At 45.5% G+C, this 15,742-nt stretch overlaps 1 protein-coding gene across 2 annotated transcripts in view; it reads left to right on the top strand.

Annotated features, from left to right (window-relative positions):
• Positions 1–8,005, top strand: part of CCDC88B (coiled-coil domain containing 88B) — a 45,254-nt gene extending 37,249 nt beyond the window's left edge. The window contains exons 21-25 of one of the 2 annotated variants that reach the window (XM_070766760.1): positions 426–571; positions 3,034–3,129; positions 3,900–4,036; positions 5,732–6,010; positions 7,527–8,005. In XM_070766760.1, coding sequence (XP_070622861.1) covers positions 426–571; positions 3,034–3,129; positions 3,900–4,036; positions 5,732–6,010; positions 7,527–7,573 — 705 coding nt within the window. In that variant the 3' untranslated portion in view covers positions 7,574–8,005. The remainder of the gene's footprint in view (positions 1–425; positions 572–3,033; positions 3,130–3,899; positions 4,037–5,731; positions 6,011–7,526) is intronic. The other variant, XM_070766758.1, reaches the window with a different exon arrangement.
• Positions 8,006–15,742: the final 7,737 nt, after the last annotated feature.

The raw sequence follows: 15,742 nt of genomic DNA, 5'->3' as shown, positions 1-15,742 counted from the left end.
TTCCTTCCTCCCTTTCCTCCTTCCTTCCTCCCTTCCTTTCCTCCTTCCTTCCTTCCTTCCTTCCTTTCCTCCTTCCTTCCTTCCTCCCTTCCTTTCCTCCTTCCTTCCTCCCTTCCTTTCCTCCTTCCTTCCCTTCCTTCCTTGCTTCCTTCCTTCCCAGTGATTAGAACGCATCATTGCAAGCTAACTCTTGCCCACAAGTCAGGGGTTCGATCCTGACTGGCTCAAGGTTGACTTTCCATCCTTCCAAGGTGAATAAAATGAGGACCCAGCAAAATGGCAACTTTGTAAACTGCCTTAGAGAGGGCTGTAAAGCACCGTGAAGTGGTATATAACAAGTCTTGTTGCTATTGCTATCACCTGGATATCCAAGCTGCATCCCCGACGGTCCATTCAGTGACGAGACCTCCGTTCTCTCTCCGCAGCTCCTGGTCCAGTTGAAAGGCAAGCAGGAGGAGGAGAATCGACACCTCCTTCTGGAGATCCAGCTGTTGAGCAGGGAGAACAGGCAGCTGTTGGAGCGCAGCATGGAAAACCGAGAACACTTTCAGGAGGAGCAGCGTCAGTACCAGTGAGTTGGCTGCCACTCAAGCAAAAAACCCCTCCCCCCAAAAAACAGCAATTCAGTCAAGATTATATATACAGTGGTACCTCATCTTACGAACGCCTCTTCTAACGAACTTTTCAAGATACGAACCCAGTGTTTAAGATTTTTTTGCCTCTTCTTCCGAACTATTTTCACCTTACGAACCCAAGCAGCTGCTGGTGGGATGAAGGGGTTTCTTTTTTTTCCCCTTTTTTGAAGAAAGAAAAGGGAGGGGCAGCTTGGAGTAGGAAACATTTTGCAGAGAACAACGTGCTTGCAAAGGCACTGAAAGGGTGTCTTTTTAAGAAAGAAAAGGGAGGAGGGAGGGGCAGCTTGGAGTAGGAAACATTTTGCAGAGAACAACGTGCTTGCAAAGGCACTGAAAGGGTGTCTTTTTAAGAAAGAAAAGGGAGGAGGGAGGGGCAGCTTGGAGTAGGAAACATTTTGCAGAGAACAACGTGCTTGCAAAGGCACTGAAAGGGTGTCTTTTTAAGAAAGAAAAGGGAGGAGGGAGGGGCAGCTTGGGGGAGGAAAAATTTTGCAGAGAACAACGTGCTTGCAAAGGAACTGAAAGGGTGTCTTTTGAAGAAAGAAAAGGGAGGGGCGCCCCCTTGCCTTTCTTCCTTCCCACTCACCCTTTAGCCTAGCCTTGCTTCTTCCACCCGCCCCCTTTAGCTGCTCCTCCCTGCCCTCTGTTCACCTCCCTTCTAAAGTTTGGGATTTTCCTGAAGGATTTGCACGCATTATTTGCTTTTACATTGATTCCTATGGGAAACATTGTTTCATCTTACAAACTTTTCACCTTACGAACCTCCTCCTGGAACCAATTAAGTTCGTATGATGAGGTACCACTGTATTTGCCTTCATCAGGTAGCCACACCCTTAGTGGGATTCGAACCTAGGGCTCTGCCTTGTAAGGCAGTGGCCTTAGCCTCTAGGCTACAGGCTCAGCTTGTACCAGGGAAGGGTTATGTGTGATTTGGTATATATAGAAGGAGCATCCTTTTTGCCTCTTGGCCCCACCAGGAACCATATTATTATTATTATTATTATTATTATTATTATTATTAATTATTTAGATTTGTATTATGCCGCCCTTCTCCGAAGACTCGGAGCGGCTCACAACAGCAAAGCACAGTACAAATCCAATGATTAAAATGGTTAAAACTCTTAATATAAAACAGTCATGCATCCCAATTAAACCATACATACCATACATAACACGGAACGGCCAGGGGGAATCAATTTCCCCATGCCTGCGGAAGAGGTGGGGTTTTTGGAGTTTGCGAAAGGCAAAGAGGGAGGGGGCAGTCCTGATCTCCGGGGGGAGTTATTCCAATGTATATATATTTGAGATTGATTGCAAAAAACGTCCGTGCACAATCCTTCCCCCTGGGTTATCCCATTAAATGCTCAAGGTTCATCCTCCTCTTCTTTTAATGACCCCTAAATCCCTTGTGGGGTGGAGTCTGGGCAACTGAATGGAGCTAGCAGTTATTATTATTATTATTATTATTATTATTATTATTATTTATTAGATTTGTATGCCACCCCTCTCCGTAGACTCGGGGCAGCATAAAAATCTAATTAATAATAATAATAATAATGGCCCATTGCCCTTCTTGTCGCCTGGGTGGAGTTTTGTTCTGCAAATCTATTCTCAGAATGCCCAGATTGAGAGACAGAGAGAAATAGCTGCCTCTACCGAGGATCAAACTCCTGATTGTGTGAGTCGAGAGCGCCACCTCTAGGCCATTCGCACCACTCGATTAAATGCTCAAGATTCCTTGCATGGAAATCCTAGCTGGTTCTGTTCACACATGCCGTTGGGAACAGGGGATGGGAAAGGGGTGGGTTCCAACTTACCTCACTGCCGGTTCGCTTCCTCGCAGTGCTAGCAAACCTGAAAAATGCAAAAAAAAAATTTTTTTTTAATTCATTTTGTTAAAAAATTCAAAAGCATTTTCCAAAAAAATTCAAGAACGGTATTTTTCCTTCTTTACCTTACCCTGAGTGAATTATTATCATATTAATAAGATTAATAGGAATTATTATTATTATTATTATTATTATCCAATTAATCTTGTTTAACAGACTGATAGCTTGTTCCCGTACACTTTAAAACTATTGGTGTCTCGTCTAAAGTTTATTTATTTACTTACTTACTTACTTACTTACTTACTTACTTACTTACTTACTTACTTATTGGATTTGTATGCCGCCCCTCTCCGCAGACTCGGGGCGGCTAACAACAATGACAAAAACAGCATGTAATAATCCAATTAATAAAAACAACTAAAAACCCTTATTATAAAACCAAACATACACAGTACGTTTGCAAACATACACAGTAATTTACAAAAAGTTGTAATTTTTTTATCATTTCTACTGGCTTATCCAGTTCACAAACCTACCCACCCACCCACCACTGTTCTTTCTCCCTCCAGAGACAAATTAGGCGAATTGCGTCGAGAGAAGCAAAAACTGGTTGAGAAAATTATGGACCAATACCGGGTGTTGGAACCTGCAATGCCCCGTGGCAAGTAAGTGTGATACACCGAACGTGGCACACGCTCTTTCACTTGTGAAGAAGCGTGGCGGTAGGAGAATCAGGTTTTGGGTGATTAGATTAAGGGCACCTGCTTTGTCCCTGCCTACTTCCTGCCCAGGGGCAGCTTCTGCTCATGGGTTATGGAGTCTTTCTATTGCCATTGTCACCAGCCTCTCTAGACCACCATGGGTCGGTTCCTCCTGGTTCTATAGAACCAGTAGCAAAGCGCTGGTGACATCATGGTGACATCACAGAACTGTGGGAAGTTTTTTCACAGGTTTTTTTTGTGGGGAGTTTTTTCACAGTTTTTTTTTTCCTTCCGCACATGTACAGAAGCGGACTTTTTGGCACTGCACACGTGTCTCCGTCTTGTTTTTGACTTTTTTTGGGGGGGAGTGGATTTTTTGGCACTGTGCATGCATGCGTGTATGAAGAACTGGCAGTTGGAACAGAGTTCTTTTCAGGTGGGGAGGGGGAGTAGAACGTCTAAACTCCTTAGCAACGGAGCATGCTAATATAATGCTGTATAAAAGAAATACTAACGATCCGATGGTCATTTAGAAAAATTCTTTCTTAGCGAGCATCTAGAATCCAAGAAGAACGTATATACCAAGTTTCAAATTTGTTGGTTTTATGGTTCTGGAGATTTCTTGATGAGTGGTATTTGCCTTTCGGTGAGGTACCGTGTCCGTTCAGTTCTCTTTCACTTGAAAAAAGGCTTAAAATTTTATTTTTTGTCCTCTTCATCCTCTCGGGTGCTAGGAAGAGTAATTGGATTGCTGGCAAAATAAGGAGACTGATGAAACTTCGACGGGAACAGCCGCGTCCCATAGCGGAAGGAGCCGGCAGCAGCAGCGAGAGCCTGGCAGGGGCCGAGGAACATGGGCTTGATAGTAGAGGTGAGGTCCGGACGGATCTGTGGGGGTGTGAAATGTTCATAAATGACTTTATTTTTTTTCCCAGTGCCGTGGTAAACTTTGAACAGACACTAAACAAAAGGATTGTTAAGTTTGGGACTAGCTGAATGGAAGCAGCTCAGTTGTGTGTCTGGTTACCCAGTCGGTGGAGATTTATTTGTTGCCCAGATGACACAACAATTCGCCTCCAGAACCTGTGGGTTCTCCTCCATCCATGGGAGGTTTTTAAAGAAGAGATTGGAACGGCCATTTATCTGAAATGGTGTAAGGTCTCCTGTTAGAGGAGGGGGGTTGGACTAGAAGACCTCCAAGGCCCCTTCCAACTCTGTTATTCCTTCCTCCTTGCCTCCCTCCTTCCTTCTAAAAAGGAAAGGTTTTAAAGAAGAGATTGGATAACCATTTGTCAGAAATGGTATAAGGTCTCCTGCTCGAGAAGGGGGTTGTACTAGAATAAAATAGTAGAATAAAATAGAAAATAGAACAGAATGGAATAGAATAAGAATAGAATAGAATGAATAGAATAGAATAGAATTGAATTGAATTTTATTGGCCAAGTGTGATTGGACACACAAGGAATTTTTATTATTTCTTTCTTTCTTTCTTTCTTTCTTTCTTTCATTATTTATTTACTTACTTACTTACTTACTTACTTACTTACTTACTTACTTACTTACTTACTTACTTACTTACTTACTTGATTTTTATGCCGCCCTTCTCCTTAGACTCAGGGCGGCTTACAACATGTTAGCAGTAGCACTTTTTAACAGAGCCAGCCTATTTCCCCCACAATCCGGGTCCTCATTTTACCCACCTCGGAAGGATGGAAGGCTGAGTCAACCTTGAGCCGGTGATGAGATTTGAACCGCTGACCTTCAGATCTACAAGTCAGCTTCAGTGGCCTGCAGTACAGCACTCTACCTGCTGCGCCACCCCCGGCTTTGTCTTTGGTGCAGGTGCTCTCAGTGTACATAAAAGGAAAAGATACATTTGTCAAGAATCATGGGGTACAACACTTAAGGATTGTCAAATAAGGAATCAGGAAACAATCAATATTAATTAAAAAAAACCTTAAGGATACAAGCAGCAAGTTACATACAGTCCTAAGTGGGAGGAAATGGGTGAAAGGGATGATGAGAGGGGGAAATAGTAGTAATATTTATTTATTATTTATTTATTAATCAGATTTGTATGCCACCCCTCTCTGCAGACTCGGGGCGGCTAACAGCAATGATAATACAGTACAATGTAAACAAATCTAATATTTAAGTTAATTTAAAACCCCAATTTAGAAACCAATCATACATACTGACATACCGTGCATAAATTTTATAAGCCTAGGGGGAGGGAAAAGTCTAATAGTAGTGCAGACTTAGTAAATAGTTAGTAAACTTAGTAAATAGTTTGACAGTGGTACTAAGTAGTGCAGACTTAGTAAATAGCTTGACAGTGTTGAGGGAATTATTTGTTTAGCAGAGTGATGGCAATAGATAGAAGACCTCTAAGGTCCCTTCCAATTCTGTCCAATGGATTCCCTTGGTGTCCTGGTTCTTCCTCCTTCTAAACCACCCAGGGTTTTAATTAATTTTAAATGTTTTGCAATTTCCATCCATTCTCAGGTGCCTTTTCCCCCCTAGCTCTGCATTTTCCAAAATTGTTTTTTCATTGCCCCCACAAAAGCTTCCAGCACACCCAACTCGCCATCCCTTCCCCGCAAAGCAAGCAACGCCTCCCTGCCAGAGAGCCCGCCAGTCCACTTCCGCCGTTGCCGCCTGAGTTCCCGGATGCCGGTACTAGAAGCTTCGGGGTCCGGGGACGAAGATGGCCAGGACAACCCCAGGCAGCGTTTTCGGCAACGCCGACTGGGTGTGTTGTGGGGGTTCCCGGAAGACCCCGAGGTTCCTGCGGGAGAGTCACAACCCCCAAGCCAATCGTCCACAACCAGCGAGGAAGAAAGAGGTGAGCCTTGATTGATAGATAGATCCAAGCTGGGCTTGCGGGTGGTGGCGATGGGGATTAAGATGGAGGTAGTTCTCCACTTATGAATCCAATTGAGCCCCAAATTTATGATGCTAAATGAGAAGTCGGTCAATGTGGATTTTTCTCTGCCACATTTTTCAAGTGTGAAAAATGCTCCCAAGTCACTTTTCAGTGACTTTATAGCAGAGAACCCTCAAAGAAATAAGAACTTTGAGTCTGGAGTCACATCAATTGTATAACTGAGCTGGCAGAACGCTGCTTGTCTAGATTTTCTGAAAAACGCAGCTTTAGAGAGGTAGCAGCTCAGGATACAAGCTGAGCTTTTCCTTCACTTGCTAGTTTTCTAGTTTTGCGAGGGATTTATTTCATGTCTCTCTTAGCATTCAGATGCCCCAGTATACAATCTATGGCAGTGTTTCCCAACCTTGGCAACTTGAAGATATCTGGACTTCAACTCCCAGAATTCCCCAGCCAGCGAATGCTAGCTGGGGAATTCTGGGAGTTGAAGTCCAGATATCTTCAAGTTGCCAAGGTTGGGAAACACTGATCTATGGGATGTACAGTATGCACTTTAAAAAATTATAATGGCTATGGATAAGCAAACACTATTATTATTATTGGTGTTGTTGTTATATTATTGTTATGAATATTATTATTATCACCATGTTTTAAAAACAACTGTACTCAGACAACACTGCTTATATAATATAAACATTGAATTTTGAAGTTTAATATTACAAATACGAGAGAAAGCGAATCATAAGATAGATAGGTAGGTAGGTGGGTGGGTGGGTGGATGGATGGATGGATGGATAGATATAGATGGATAGATTAGATTAGATTAGATTAGATTAGATTTATTGGATTTATATGCCGCCCCCTCTCCGCAGACTCGGGGCGGCTCACAACAATGGCAAAAACAGTACATAGCGACAAATCCAATACCCACCAATCCAATTACAGTTATAGGTTAAGAAATTCATAAAAACAACCCCAATATATATAAAGAGCAAGCACACAATCAAGATAGATAGATAGATAGATAGATAGATAGATAGATAGATAGATAGATGATAGATAGATAGATAGATAGATAGATAGATAGATAGATAGATAGATAGATAGATAGAGGTAGGCAGGCAGGCAGATGAGAGAGAGAGAGAATAACAATAAGGTAGGTAGGTAGGTAGGTAGGTAGGTAGGTGGGTGGATGGATAGATAGAGGCAGGCAGGCAGGCAGATGAGAGAGAGAGAGAAAGTTAAAATGGATAATTCCCTGGACCTAACACAATCAGAAAAGAGCCGGAAGGGACCTTGGAGGTCTTCTAGTCCAACCCCTTCTAGGTTGCTTCTCTCCTTGATTACCGGGAGCTTCCACCAATGGTGTAGGCAGGGTTTCCTTTCCTGCCTGAGCAGGGGGTTGGTCTAGACAACCTCCAGGGTCCCTTCCAACCCTGTTATTCTGAATCACGCACAAGTGTATATTTCTTTTTAGCACAGCCACCGGGCGAGGAGGATCAAACGTCAATCTGCCTCTTGTGATATTGTGACGTTCCCGTCCCACCGACAAGCCATGAAGGCCAAAGCCACAACCTGACCTCGCAAAGACACACAAGCTACCAAGGAAAGTCCCGTTTCCTGAAAAATAGGTGAAAACCCCATGTGAAGATGACAGGGCCTCCCAGACTGAGTTGGTGCCCATGAGTTGCTGGAATCTATTGGATCCTTTTTTTATTCTACCAACCAACCAACCAACCCCTGTGGATTTTCAAACCCCCTGCTGAAACTTATTTTTTAGCTAACTGGGGCTTCCTTCTTGTGGCAAGGAGTTTCAAAGGCTGCTAATCAACCAGCTTTTCTTGGCGGTCAGTGCAAGTCTTGCTTAGGGCAAGATGGGAAGGGGACACACACACACACACACACAAATGAATGTAGTACATAAATCATGAATAAATAAAATGTTATGGTAATTTATGACTTTTTTTGACATGGTTGATTATGGGGTCCTCCAACGCTGGAGGTTTTTCAAGAAGAAAATGGAATGGTTATAGAGCAAAGAGGGTGAACCTTTTCTGATTCTTGTGACAAAAGGGTATGTGTGTGTGTGTGTATGTGAATGTGCACACACCCATTCCCTGCCCCCCAACGCATGCACAAGCACACACCACACTGTCCCTCCAGTGACAAGTTTCAGGGCATCGCATGAATATTTCTAATAAAATATTATTTTTTGAAATACCCATCAGTACCAGCAAAATGAAAATACCAGAAAATCAACCAGGTTTTATTACAGAAGGTCTTGTAAGACAAAAGTGTGTTTTCCATTGAGGTGGGTTTTTTAAAATTGGTTTACATAAATTAAGAGACAGGGGTTTACATAAAATAGGTCTAAATGTTGAAAGAGGAAGATCTCGTTGTCGTGGTCTCCAGAAGCCGTTGAGAAGAGGGAGAGGTTCCGACTGTCGCAGGTCTTGGTCTAAGTTGGGCTTCAGCAGAAGGTAGGCGTCAGAAGAAGTCTTGGGGAGGACAAAGGCTTTTCCTTCCAAATCTGAGGAAAAAAGAAGGAAGTGAGACCACTATAGGGTGGACTTTCAGCCCACAGAGCTATTCAAACACACCTTGCATGAATCCCTGGTTGATTCAAGTGGATTCATACAAGGTGAAAGTTCTACCATGGAATGGAGACTTACCTGCGTTGGTCAAGATCCCTGCAACACCAAAGACCACAAGGACTGTCCAAAGCCACAAGCAGTCCTTCTCCACGGTGTCACCCAGCATACCCACCAGTTTCTGAAGTCAGATGTTTGAAGAGCCACCAGAGGTCCTGGTTTCTCTCAGCTTGGCTGTCTTGAATTCAAGAGATGTTCTCTACACCTCCGGAGTCCAAGCTGATCAGGAGGAAATGGGGATTTTGCAGTCACCTTCCCCTGGAGTGGGGAGAGAATGGAGAATTTTCAGTATCCCTTTCCCTGCCACAAGCCACGCCCACGGAACCAGTAGTAAAAAATGTTTGAAACTCACCACTGATCTGACTTCACGTTTTGCATCACAGGCCTCAGAACGTTCTCAGTGTGAAGATTTGGGGTAAAGACACTTTGAATGGTCATTAAATGAGGCAGCTATTAAATAAGGATCGTATTTTTTACAATAGCTTCACAAGTCATTCTTCTATAGCTTACCTGGTTGTGCTTTCTCTGGTCTACCTTGCAGGGCTGATTTGAGGCTGGCTTTTTTATAGTGTGATTGTGAGTGGGAGATAGTTTCGTACACATACTTTGGGGGGATTGAATTGAATTTATTAGATTTGTATACTGCCTCTCTCTCCAAAGACTCGGGGCAGGTGATGTAGTTGAGAAGCCCCTCGGTTTTCCTTTCACAGGTGACTTGTGTATGTGCGTTTTACATACACAAAGCACAACAATTTTTTTGTAAAAATATTTTGTTTTTAAAGTGTAAGCTGGTTACAACTGTTTACAATTGGGTGACCTCTAAATTTCAAACAACGGTTGCATGTATTTCTTAGTTTGTGAGTATAATTGAGCCCAGAAGTAAGCAAACATTGTGGTTGTTAAGTAAATCAATTTTACCCAGTTATGGTTTTTATGCCAGAAATGGAAATATATGTCAGAAACTGGCAAAAAAGACCCATCAAAAATTGCAGTTATGTGACTTCAGGACATCTGGTTGCCAAGCGCCCAAAAGTTAGGCATGTAACAACCATGTGTCCATGTAGCACACTGTTATAACACCCAAATTGGGATGTAAGTGGCTTTTGACAGGGTGTGTTGTAAATACAATGGTTGCTAAAATTGCAAATTGAAGGTGGCCTGGAAGAGAAAGGAATCCACCCTGCTTATACAAGCTCTTAAATTTACACAGAATTTGGCATGCCCAAATCACCAAGGATTTGACCAACTCCCCTACAAAGGCCAGAATGGGACAATTGATCGCAGAGATGTTTTTGCACCTGCTACAGCCCTGCACCCCCATTGCAGGGCTGACCGAGCTTGGGCATTCATTATGGCCTTCTGCCAGCGGTCCATCCCTGGTCACTGGGGTCCACCATCCTCCCTCCTCCCACCCAGCTGCATGATCACAGCCAATAACCAGGGAGAGTTAATAATGGCCAAGTTGCAGTGCAGCAAAACTAAATGCCGGCCAATACCTGCACCGAGGGATGGTTCTCTGCCTCCTCAATGGATGGTAGAGGCCTCAGACACCAGAGAGGCAGGGGACAGAGCGTCAGGGTCTGGAAAGGCCCACGTGGGGGTCCGGCACACACGCTTCTCCCTTCACTGCCATGCACTTTGCATGAACCCCGAAATGCCACCAGCCCATGGCAGGAGACCTTGAGGGTGGGGGCAAGGTGGCCTGCATCATGGGAAGTGGAGTTCAGGGATAAATACAAAGCACAGGGCAACAATGGCAGAAGCATGATGCCAGACCAACACCGGTGAGGTTTTCCAGATCCCATCGCTCTGTCTCCCGCCTCTCCGGTGTCCAAGGCCACAGCCATCCACTGAGAAGGCAGAGGGCCAATCCCAGGGCACAGGGATTGACTGGCATTCAATTCTCCTGCTCTACCAAATTAGCCAGAAGTAAGTCTCGATGGGTGAATTGGCTGTGATCACGTAGCAGAGAGGAAGGACAGCTAACCATTGCCAGGTTGCAAGTGTTGGCACTGAACCACAGAATGAGAAAGAATGCCCAGGACAGCTCAGGCTATGGCGGGCATGAAAAGGTAACTGCAATCAATTGTCCTTGTGGGGCACTGGGGTTTTCTGTCTGGTTCTAAGAACCAAACGCCATGGCCAAATTACGCCAGGCATAGAAATTATAAAATCTATAAACCTCCAAAGGCCATACCTAGCATTAAAATGGGCCAGTGGGGTTTTCTGCCCGGTTCTAAGAACCATAAAATCTAAAAACCTCCAACGGCCATACCTAGCATTAAAATGGGCCAGTGGGGGTTTTCTGCCTGGTTCTAAGAACCATAAAATCTAAAAACCTCCAACGGCCATACCTAGCATTAAAATGGGCCAGTGGGGGTTTTCTGCCTGGTTCTAAGAACCATAAAATCTAAAAACCTCCAACGGCCATACCGAGCATTAAAATGGGCCCGTGGGGGTTTTCTGCCCGGTTCTAAGAACCATAAAATCTAAAAACCTCCAACGGCCATACCTAGCATTAAAATGGGCCAGTGGGGGTTTTCTGCCCGGTTCTAAGAACCATAAAATCTAAAAACCTCCAACGGCCATACCTAGCATTAAAATGGGCCAGTGGGGGTTTTCTGCCCAGTTCTAAGAACCATAAAATCTAAAAACCTCCAACGGCCATACCTAGCATTAAAATGGGCCAGTGGGGGTTTTCTGCCCGGTTCTAAGAACCATAAAATCTAAAAACCTCCAACGGCCATACCTAGCATTAAAATGGGCCAGTGGGGGTTTTCTGCCCGGTTCTAAGAACCATAAAATCTAAAAACCTCCAACGGCCATACCTAGCATTAAAATGGGCCAGTGGGGGTTTTCTGCCCGGTTCTAAGAACCATAAAATCTAAAAACCTCCAACGGCCATACCTAGCATTAAAATGGGCCAGTGGGGGTTTTCTGCCCGGTTCTAAGAACCATAAAATCTAAAAACCTCCAACGGCCATACCTAGCATTAAAATGGGCCACTGGGGGTTTTCTGCCCGGTTCTAAGAACCATAAAATCTAAAAACCTCCAACGGCCATACCTAGCATTAAAATGGGCCACTGGGGGTTTTCTGCCTGGTTCTAAGAACCATAAAATCTAAAAACCTCCAACGGCCATACCTAGCATTAAAATGGGCCACTGGGGGTTTTCTGCCTGGTTCTAAGAACCATAAAATCTAAAAACCTCCAACGGCCATACCTAGCATTAAAATGGGCCACTGGGGGTTTTCTGCCTGGTTCTAAGAACCATAAAATCTAAAAACCTCCAACGGCATACCTAGCATTAAAATGGGCCAGTGGGGGTTTTCTGCCTGGTTCTAAGAACCATAAAATCTAAAAACCTCCAACGGCCATACCTAGCATTAAAATGGGCCAGTGGGGGTTTTCTGCCTGGTTCTAAGAACCATAAAATCTAAAAACCTCCAACGGCCATACCTAGCATTAAAATGGGCCAGTGGGGGTTTTCTGCCTGGTTCTAAGAACCATAAAATCTAAAAACCTCCAACGGCCATACCTAGCATTAAAATGGGCCAGTGGGGGTTTTCTGCCTGGTTCTAAGAACCATAAAATCTAAAAACCTCCAACGGCCATACCTAGCATTAAAATGGGCCAGTGGGGGTTTTCTGCCTGGTTCTAAGAACCATAAAATCTAAAAACCTCCAACGGCCATACCTAGCATTAAAATGGGCCACTGGGGGTTTTCTGCCTGGTTCTAAGAACCATAAAATCTAAAAACCTCCAACGGCCATACCTAGCATTAAAATGGGCCACTGGGGGTTTTCTGCCTGGTTCTAAGAACCATAAAATCTAAAAACCTCCAACGGCCATACCTAGCATTAAAATGGGCCACTGGGGGTTTTCTGCCTGGTTCTAAGAACCATAAAAATCTAAAAACCTCCAACGGCCATACCTAGCATTAAAATGGGCCACTGGGGGTTTTCTGCCTGGTTCTAAGAACCATAAAATCTATAAACCTCCAACGGCCATACCTAGCATTAAAATGGGCCAGTGGGGGTTTTCTGCCTGGTTCTAAGAACCATAAAATCTAAAAACCTCCAACGGCCATACCTAGCATTAAAATGGGCCAGTGGGGGTTTTCTGCCTGGTTCTAAGAACCATAAAATCTAAAAACCTCCAACGGCCATACCTAGCATTAAAATGGGCCAGTGGGGGTTTTCTGCCTGGTTCTAAGAACCATTGCCATGGCCAAATTACGCCAGGCAAATTAACCTGTGGAGAAAAGCATAAAATGTATTATACATCCTAGTACCAACTACTAATCAAACTAGAATCTAAACACGCCTTAGTTTCACAGCAGCGTTTTCCAATGCTGCGCAGTGATGCCTGAGCTTCCAGGCAGGAGGACCACCGTGGTTGGAGTGCCGGGTCGGTAGAAGAATGGGGAAGCGACTAAGGCGGGTGAGAGGGACGAAGAAATCCCCGTTTAACCTGCATGCAAATAGAAAGGGGGATTTACTCGCTCTCTTCCCCGTCTCTCTCACACACACACTCATGGCCACACAAAGATTCTCTTCCCTCCTGCCCCCTTCCAAGGGTCTCCAACTTCACAGCCGCTTCTGCTCCTCGCTTCTCCTGCCCCAGGAGTGGAGCCAGGTGCCGTTTCTCCCCGCCCGACGGCTGCAACCGGTGGTGCCCGATCTGTCCCTCCCAAGACCGCCTTCCCCGCCACAGCGCCTGTCCACCCGCCTTGCAGAGTCTGCGGTGGGGAGGTGCCAGGAGAGGCTCCCCCTGTAACTGCTCTCTCTCCTTGGTGGGGGCACCGCAGCCTCTGGAGCCACAGCCCCCACGTGGTCCGAGAAGGAAGAGGTGCAGAGGGCCCCTGCCCACCATCCCTGCGGCCCCCCTGAGAGGAAGCCTATCCAGGTGCTCGGCCGTCTGTTGCACTCCAACCAGCTCCACAGAGAGAGAAAAAAGAGGAAGAGGGAGGGAGAGAAAGGTCGTTGCCTGTCTCATTCAGTCCCTGGAGACTCACACTGCACAGCTTCTCTGGGGTTCCACTGAGTGACCCTTTCAGTCCCTGAGAGAGCAGTGAGGGCGAATCACCTGGGGGACGCAGCTGCCAGCCCCCTCCAGTCCCTGAGGGTCTCCTCACTGTGGACTGCCTCCCTCCCATCTCCTCTTCCTTGGAAAGAATGCCGGACTCAAAAGAACCACAACACCTGTATGCGCATAGGTTAATTCCCAAGGTTAGTATCAGACCAACAGACCAAGAGTGAACAATGTCCGAGTCAACACATAGTCCAACCAAAGAGCCTCAACCATTTTCAACAACACTAAAACCACAAGCCACTTGAACACAAGTTGAGAATGAACCCTTCTCTCTCCTAGCACTGATATTCCCTAATAAAAATATCTGCAAAACAAGCTACCAAGCTCAGAGAACACTAAAGACCCTTCACTCCAACCATAAGCCACAAATCTTCTACTTTATACACAGATCATCACCAGCTTTACTTTCAGTTCTAAGAAGTCTGAGTTATACCGGCATTCTTTCCAAGGAAGAGAAGATGGGAGGGAGACAGTCCACAGTGAGGAGACCCTCAGGGACTGGAGGGGGCTGGCAGGTGCGTCCTCCAGGTGATTCGCCCTCACTGCTCTCACATGGACAGAAGGGGTCACTCAGTGGAACCCCAGAGAAGCTGTGCAATGTGAGTTTCCAGGGATTGAATGAGACAGGCAACGGCCTTTTTCTCTCGCCCTCTTTCTCTCTTTCTTCCTTCCTTCCTTCCTCCCTCCCTCTCTCTTTCTTTCTTTCTCTTCCTTCCTCTCTTTTCTTTCTCTCTTCGTCCCCCCTCTATTTCTTTCTCTCTCTCTCGCTCTTTCCCTCACCCCTCTCCCTTCCAGCCTTCCTCTTTCTCTCTCCATCCCTTTCTTTCTTTCTCCCTCCGTCTCTTTCTCTCTCTTCCTTCCTCTCTTTTTTTCTCTCTGTGGAGCCCGTCAGAGCGCAACAGCTGGCCAAGCACCTAGATGGGCTTCCTCCCAAGGGGGCTGCGGGGATATTGGACAGGGGCTCCCTGCACCTCTTCCTTCCCTGGCCACGTGGGGGCTGCGGCTCCAGAGGCTGTGGTGCCCCCACCAAGGAGAGAGAGCAGTTACAGGGGGAGCCTCTCTTGGCACCTCCCCACCGCAGACTCTGCAAGGCAGGCGGGCGAGTGCTGCAGCGGGGAAGGCAGTCTTGTGAGGGGCGGATCGGGCACTGCCAGTTGTAGCCGTCGGGTGGGGAGAAACGGCGCCCGGCTCCACTCCTGGGGCAGGACAGGCGAGGAGCAGAAGCGGCTGTGAAGTTGGAGACCCTTGGAAGGGGGCAGGAGGAAAGAGAATCTTTGCGTGGCTGTGAGTGTGTGTGTGAGAGAGAGAGGGGGAAGAGAGAGAGTAAATCCCCGTTTGTACTTGCATGCAGGTAAAGGGGGCTTTCTTCGTCCCTCTTGCCCACCTTAGTCACTTCCACGTTCTTCCACAGACCCAGCACTCCAACCGCAGTGGTCCTCCCGCCTGGCAGCTCAGGCATCACTGCGCAGCATTGGAAAACCATGGGGACCCCTCTGGTTCTACCACCGACAATGGCTAAAATCATCTCACATCAAAAATTGTTTATATGTTTTAGATAGTTTCATTACATTTTTAACCATTATTACTTCATATCCCCCCCCCAAAAAAAATCATTAAAACATTCCTTAGGCTTAGGGTAAACTTTTAGCAAGGCCCAAAGTTTTTTGCAGTAATAAACCATATGTTGCAGTAATAAACCACATGTTGGCAATAGTCAGGCTTTTTTGGTTAAATACAACACTGGAAAGTGAATTCAACCTGACCTACCTTTGATGTCTTCGACTGCTTGTCTGTCATGATTCCCTTCACGTAGAGTGCCTTTGAAATAATAATTTAAAAAATCAACATCACCAAATGACCACCTGATTTTCAGAAAATAGAAAACCAATTCATCAATTTTAAAAAGGTGCTTTTAAAATTGAACTGCTTTTACAAGTGAAAGCAGGCG

This window comes from Erythrolamprus reginae, chromosome 13 (genome assembly GCF_031021105.1).
Source record: "Erythrolamprus reginae isolate rEryReg1 chromosome 13, rEryReg1.hap1, whole genome shotgun sequence".
NCBI lineage: Eukaryota > Metazoa > Chordata > Lepidosauria > Squamata > Dipsadidae > Erythrolamprus > Erythrolamprus reginae.
This window is presented reverse-complemented; position numbering and strand designations above follow the sequence as displayed.